This window comes from Protomyctophum parallelum (assembly GCF_964188405.1).
Source record: "Protomyctophum parallelum genome assembly, chromosome: 23".
Classification (NCBI taxonomy): Eukaryota; Metazoa; Chordata; class Actinopteri; order Myctophiformes; family Myctophidae; genus Protomyctophum; species Protomyctophum parallelum.
This window is the reverse complement of record NC_139715.1, coordinates 33248049-33255548: the sequence shown is the minus strand read 5'-3', so window position 1 is coordinate 33255548 and position 7500 is coordinate 33248049. Positions and strand designations below refer to the sequence as shown.

General features: G+C 44.4%; 1 protein-coding gene across 1 annotated transcript in view; it reads left to right on the top strand.

Annotated features, from left to right (window-relative positions):
* bin1b (bridging integrator 1b) overlaps window positions 1–7500 on the top strand; it is a gene marked incomplete at its 5' end in the record, with an annotated part of 30979 nt that overhangs the window by 4739 nt on the left and 18740 nt on the right. Inside the window, 2 exons of the mRNA XM_083758977.1 lie at window positions 2152–2247; window positions 4421–4528. Coding sequence (XP_083615103.1) covers window positions 2152–2247; window positions 4421–4528 — 204 coding nt within the window. The remainder of the gene's footprint in view (window positions 1–2151; window positions 2248–4420; window positions 4529–7500) is intronic.

Sequence of the window (7500 nt, the reverse complement as noted above, 5' to 3'; positions counted from 1 at the left end):
TGGTTAATTATGAGTCGTAGCTCCCCTGTATTCTTCTTCTTCGTTGGTTAATCATGAGTTGTAGCTCCCCTGTATTCTTCTTCTTCGTTGGTTAATTATGAGTCGTAGCTCCCCTGTATTCTTCTTCTTCGTTGGTTAATTATGAGTCGTAGCTCCCCTGTATTCTTCTTCTTCGTTGGTTAATTATGAGTTGTAGCTCCCCTGTATTCTTCTTCTTCATTGGTTAATTATGAGTTGTAGCTCCCCTGTATTCTTCTTCTTCGTTGGTTAATTATGAGTCGTAGCTCCCCTGTATTCTTCTTCTTCGTTGCTTAATTATGAGTCGTAGCTCCCCTGTATTCTTCTTCTTCGTTGGTTAATTATGAGTTGTAGCTCCCCTGTATTCTTCTTTGTTGGTTAATTATGAGTCGTAGCTCCCCTGTATTCTTCTTCTTCGTTGGTTAATTATGAGTCGTAGCTCCCCTGTATTCTTCTTCTTCGTTGGTTAATTATGAGTCATAGCTCCCCTGTATTCTTCTTCTTCGTTGGTTAATTATGAGTTGTAGCTCCCCTGTATTCTTCTTCTTCGTTGGTTAATTATGAGTCGTAGCTCCCCTATATTCTTCTTCTTCGTTGGTTAATTATGAGTCGTAGCTCCCCTGTATTCTTCTTCTTCGTTGGTTAATTACGAGTCGTAGCTCCCCTGTATTCTTCTTCTTCGTTGGTTAATTATGAGTTGTAGCTCCCCTGTATTCTTCTTCTTCGTTGGTTAATTATGAGTCGTAGCTCCCCTGTATTCTTCTTCTTCGTTGGTTAATTATGAGTCGTAGCTCCCCTGTATTCTTCTTCATTGGTTAATCATGAGTCATAGCTCCCCTGTATTCTTCTTCTTCGTTGGTTAATTATGAGTCGTAGCTCCCCTGTATTCTTCTTCTTCGTTGGTTAATTATGAGTTGTAGCTCCCCTGTATTCTTCTTCGTTGGTTAATTATGAGTTTTAGCTCCCCTGTATTCTTCTTCTTCGTTGGTTAATTATGAGTCGTAGCTCCCCTGTATTCTTCTTCTTCGTTGGTTAATTATGAGTCGTAGCTCCCCTGTATTCTTCTTCTTCGTTGGTTAATTATGAGTCGTAGCTCCCCTGTATTCTTCTTCTTCGTTGGTTAATTATGAGTTGTAGCTCCCCTGTATTCTTCTTCTTCGTTGGTTAATTATGAGTCGTAGCTCCCCTGTATTCTTCTTCTTCGTTGGTTAATCATGAGTTGTAGCTCCCCTGTATTCTTCTTCTTCGTTGGTTAATTATGAGTTGTAGCTCCCCTGTATTCTTCTTCTTCGTTGGTTAATTATGAGTCGTAGCTCCCCTGTATTCTTCTTCTTCGTTGGTTAATTATGAGTTGTAGCTCCCCTGTATTCTTCTTCTTCGTTGGTTAATTATGAGTCGTAGCTCCCCTGTATTCTTCTTCTTCGTTGGTTAATTATGAGTTGTAGCTCCCCTGTATTCTTCTTCTTCGTTGGTTAATTATGAGTCATAGCTCCCCTGTATTCTTCTTCTTCGTTGGTTAATTATGAGTCATAGCTCCCCTGTATTCTTCTTCGTTGGTTAATTATGAGTCGTAGCTCCCCTGTATTCTTCTTCTTCGTTGGTTAAATATGAGTTGTAGCTCCCCTGTATTCTTCTTCTTCGTTGGTTAATTATGAGTCATAGCTCCCCTGTATTCTTCTTCTTCGGTGGTTAATTATGAGTTGTAGCTCCCCTGTATTCTTCTTCTTCGTTGGTTAATTATGAGTCATAGCTCCCCTGTATTATTCTTCTTCGTTGGTTAATTATGAGTCATAGCTCCCCTGTATTCTTCTTCTTCGGTGGTTAATTATGAGTTGTAGCTCCCCTGTATTCTTCTTCTTCGTTGGTTAATTACAATAAGTTCTAGCTGCCCAACAGATGTCTTCTTCGGTGGTTAATTAATTCTAATGAGTTGTTCCACTAGTAGACTGACTGCCAGTTAGACTCGGACGTACACATGCGATCATGATCTTTGAAACTGTGTGTGTGTGTGTGTGTGTGTGTGTGTGTGTGTGTGTGTGTGTGTGTGTGTGTGTGCGTGCGTGCGTGCGTGTGCGTGTGCGTGTGCGTGTGCGTGTGTGTGTGTGTTTGCACGTGCGTGTGTGTGTCTTGCAGGAGACAGACGTGCTGTGGACAGACTATCATGACAAGGTCACAGACGACTCCGTGATCTCGATGGACACTTACCTCACCCAGTTCACTGACATTAAGGTCTGTATGTCTGTGTGTCTGTGTGTCTGTTACCTTACCCAGTTCACTGACATTAAGGTCTGTATGTCTGTGTGTCTGTGTGTCTGTTACCTTACCCAGTTCACTGACATTAAGGTCTGTATGTCTGTGTGTCTGTGTGTCTGTTACCTTACCCAGTTCACTGACATTAAGGTCTGTATGTCTGTGTGTCTGTGTGTCTGTTACTTTACCCAGTTCACTGACATTAAGGTCTGTATGTCTGTGTCTGTGTGTCTGTTACTTTACCCAGTTCACTGACATTAAGGTCTGTATGTCTGTGTGTCTGTTACCTTACCCAGTTCACTGACATTAAGGTCTGTATGTCTGTGTGTCTGTTACCTTACCCAGTTCACTGACATTAAGGTCTGTGTGTCTGTGTGTCTGTTACCTCACCCAGTTCACTGACATTAAGGTCTGTATGTCTGTGTGTCTGTTACCTCACCCAGTTCACTGACATTAAGGTCTGTATGTCTGTGTGTCTGTTACCTCACCCAGTTCACTGACATTAAGGTCTGTATGTCTGTGTGTCTGTTACCTTACCCAGTTCAACGACATTAAGGTCTGTATGTCTGTGTGTCTGTTACCTTACCCAGTTCAACGACATTAAGGTCTGTATGTCTGTGTGTCTGTTACCTTACCCAGTTCACTGACATTAAGGTCTGTATTATGTCTGTGTGTCTGTTACCTCACCCAGTTCACTGACATTAAGGTCTGTATTATGTCTGTGTGTCTGTTACCTTACCCAGTTCACTGAAATTAAGGTCTGTATGTCTGTGTCTGTGTGTCTGTTACCTTACCCAGTTCACTGACATTAAGGTCTGTATGTCTGTGTCTGTGTGTCTGTTACCTTACCCAGTTCACTGACATTAAGGTCTGTAATATGTCTGTGTGTCTGTTACCTTACCCAGTTCACTGACATTAGGGTCTGTATGTCTGTGTGTCTGTTACCTTACCCAGTTCACTGACATTAAGGTCTGTAATATGTCTGTGTGTCTGTTACCTTACCCAGTTCACTGACATTAAGGTCTGTATGTCTGTGTGTCTGTTACCTTACCCAGTTCACTGACATTAGGGTCTGTGTGTCTGTGTGTCTGTTACCTTACCCAGTTCACTGACATTAAGGTCTGTAATATGTCTGTGTCTGTGTGTCTGTTACCTTACCCAGTTCACTGACATTAAGGTCTGTATGTCTGTGTGTCTGTTACCTTACCCAGTTCACTGACATTAAGGTCTGTATGTCTGTGTCTGTGTGTCTGTTACCTTACCCAGTTCACTGACATTAAGGTCTGTGTGTCTGTGTGTCTGTTACCTTACCCAGTTCACTGACATTAAGGTCTGTATGTCTGTGTGTCTGTTACCTTACCCAGTTCACTGACATTAAGGTCTGTATGTCTGTGTGTCTGTTACCTTACCCAGTTCACTGACATTAAGGTCTGTATGTCTGTGTGTCTGTTACCTTACCCAGTTCACTGACATTAAGGTCTGTATGTCTGTGTGTCTGTTACCTTACCCAGTTCACTGACATTAAGGTCTGTGTGTCTGTGTGTCTGTTACCTTACCCAGTTCACTGACATTAAGGTCTGTATGTCTGTGTGTCTGTTACCTTACCCAGTTCACTGACATTAAGGTCTGTATGTCTGTGTGTCTGTTACCTTACCCAGTTCACTGACATTAAGGTCTGTATGTCTGTGTGTCTGTTACCTTACCCAGTTCAACGACATTAAGGTCTGTGTGTCTGTGTGTCTGTTACCTTACCCAGTTCACTGACATTAAGGTCTGTATGTCTGTGTGTCTGTTACCTTACCCAGTTCACTGACATTAAGGTCTGTGTGTCTGTGTGTCTGTTACCTTACCCAGTTCACTGACATTAAGGTCTGTATGTCTGTGTGTCTGTTACCTTACCCAGTTCACTGACATTAAGGTCTGTGTGTCTGTGAGGCGTGGTCAATGCTCTTTGGCCACCAAATGGCATTGACCACGCCTCCAGGTCTTTAGTTTACTCAAGTTAGGGAATAAGACCTGGTACTTAAGGAATAAGACCTGGTACTTAAGGAATAAGACCTGGTACTTAAGGAATAAGACCTGGTACTTAAGACACGCAAAATAGAGCCCACAGGTCCTAATGAGGCTAACGCGTGTCTCTGCCCCCCCGCAGGCCCGCATAGCGAAGCGCGAGAGGAAGATGACGGACTTCGACAGCGCCAGACATCACTTTGCTTCAGTACAGAAAGGAAAGAAGAAGGACGAGGCCAAGATCGCCAAGGTACAGTAACAGAGTGTGATAAGTACAGTAACAGTGTGTGATAAGTACAGTAAGGTACAGTAACAGTGTGTGATGAGTCAACACTGTTGTTTGTGCATTGCATTGACTGCTATGTATTTGTCTTTAAATGTATGTTTCGGTGTGTGTGAACATTAAACAAGAATTCAAGTTACTGTTTACTCACATAGTAATACATGACATCAGTGGTCCCCAAAGTGGGACCCCCAGGGACCCCCGGGGGTCCTTGAGGGAGTTCCAGGGGGTCCCCAGCTAAATGATAGTTTGGAACCAAATGGACCCTTATGGGTCTGTAACTCTTGAGAGTGTACAAATGGTCCTTAACGGGTCCATTAATGGTTCCATTTGTACACTCTTGATTTTATTTGACTTCTGTAGACTAATCCTTAGCTTAGACTAATTAAACGGGTTGAGAATCACTGCTAGAGCCTTAACATCTTCTCTTATGGGGGTCCCTGGCATATCTTTTCAAATGGGGGTCCCTGGCATATCTTTTCAAATGGGGGTCCCTGGCATATCTTTTCAAATGGGGGTCCCTGGCTTATCTTTTCAAATGGGGGTCCCTGGCATATCTTTTCAAATGGGGGTCCCTGGCATATCTTTTCAAATGGGGGTCCGCGGGGCTAATTAGTGTCAATTTGGGGGTCCTTGACACGAAGAGGTTTGGGAACCACTGCATGACATTTATCTTTATTTATATTTGAAACTTAAAGTGACTAATCTAAACTTAAAGGTGTTTTCTCAGTGACTAATCTAAACTTAAAGGTGTTTTCTCAGTGACTAATCTAAACTTAAAGGTGTTTTCTCAGTGACTAATCTAAACTTAAAGGTGTTTTCTCAGTGACTAATCTAAACTTAAAGGTGTTTTCTCAGTGACTAATCTAGTGGCTTAATTAACATGCCTGTTGGTCTTGCATTGTCGTTTCTCTCCGTTCCACTTTTCACCTTTTTTTTCTCCTATTATGTCCTTACATCTCTCTGTCTCCTCCTATTATTATATATGTCCTTACATCTTATCTTATCTCTTTATCTTATCTCTTCCACTTCAACTTTATTGTCACCTCGTAGTTTCACAGGTGTAGAAAAGTAGGTGCAATTCTCTTGTCGCACAACTTCCAATCGTTAGCAGTTGTCAGGAAAAGGAAAAGAGAATAGAGATAGAAATGAGAGAAAAAGCTCCTTGGCGTTGTTACCCCCTTAGTGGTGTCTATCAGCTCCTTGGCGTTGTTACCCCTTAGTGGCGTCTATCAGCTCCTTGGCGTTGTTACCCCTTAGTGGCGTCTATCAGCTCCTTGGCGTTGTTGACACCGAGAGTGAGATCGCTCCTCCCGACACCACAGTGTCGGTGATCACCTGACCTTGTGATCACCTGACCTTGTGATCACCTGACCTTGTCCGTTCGCCACGGGCAGTCTCAGTGGCCTTGTGGTTAGAGTGTCCGCCCTGAGACTGGGAGGTCGGGGTTCGATCCCCGGCCGGGTCATACCAAAGACTCTAAAAATGGGACCCAGTGCCTCCCTGCTTGACACTCAGCATCAAGGGTTGGATTGGGGTGTAAGTCCCTGCGACATACTAGCGTCATGTCCAGGGGGTGTACTTGTACATCAAGCTGCCTCACGCTACAGAAACAGGAGATAGGCTCCTGCCCCTATGGGCCTCATGGCTACAGAAACAGGAGATAGGCTCCTGCCCCTATGGGCCTCATGGCTACATAAACAGGAGATAGGCTCCTGCCCCTATGGGCCTCATGGCTACAGAAACAGGAGATAGGCTCCTGCCCCTATGGGCCTCATGGCTACAGAAACAGGAGATAGGCTCCTGCCACTATGGGCCTCATGGCTACAGAAACAGAAGATAGGCTCCTGCCACTATGGGCCTCATGGCTACAGAAACAGGAGATAGGCTCCTGCCCCTATGGGCCTCATGGCTACAGAAACAGGAGATAGGCTCCTGCCCCTATGGGCCTCATGGCTACAGAAACAGGAGATAGGCTCCTGCCCCTATGGGCCTCATGGCTACAGAAACAGAAGATAGGCTCCTGCCCCTATGGGCCTCATGGCTACAGAAACAGGAGATAGGCTCCTGCCCCTATGGGCCTCATGGCTACAGAAACAGGAGGTAGGCTCCTGCCCCTATGGGCCTCATGACTCGGCAAAGCTACTTACTTTTTACTTTACGGGCAGTCTCGTTGCCGCCGCCGACAACAACATGCAGCCTATCACTGTCGTGCCATCGAGACGTTCTTGATGATGGATGACATCGGAGCTGTGTGTGTGTGTGTGTGTGTGTGTGTGTGTGTGTGTGTGTGTGTGTGTGTGTGTGTGTGTGTGTGTGTGTGTGTGTGTGTGTGTGTGTGTGTGTGTGTGTGTGTGTGTGTGTGTGTGTGTCTGTGTCTGTGTCTGTGTCTGTGTCTGTGTGTGTGTGTGTGTTGTGAGAGTAGAACAGGGTTTCTCAAACTAGAGTGCCATGACATAAGTCCAGGGGTGCCTCAGAATACTTTGATGATATTTGGAAGTTCTGGATATCACTTGAGTTTAACCCCTTACTGTAGATGTAGTAAAACAGTACTTGGTGAGCTGTTTCTCAATCTACACCAAATCTCTGGTGATCGCACATCTAAAAGCTATACGAGCTTGTGTAGATCTGCAATATTTGGTGAACGTTCTCCCCCCCCAGAACGGGGGAGGGGTCTGCGCATGCATAAAAGTGAATGGCAGATCGAGTTGCAAATCCAGAGGCAAAGTGAGTTTAATGTTGTTTAACCCATTCTGACCGGGCACCCATTTTGGTGTCGGCATCATGTTATGCTTTAGCTATTGAAAAATAGCAGATCTACAAGCTCATATCGCGCCACCGAGTGGCGCGATACGAGCTTGTAGGTCTGCTATTTTTGAAAAATCGAAGAGCGACTGACATTTCTAGAATCTGATCTCAGGTCAGAATGGGTTAATCAG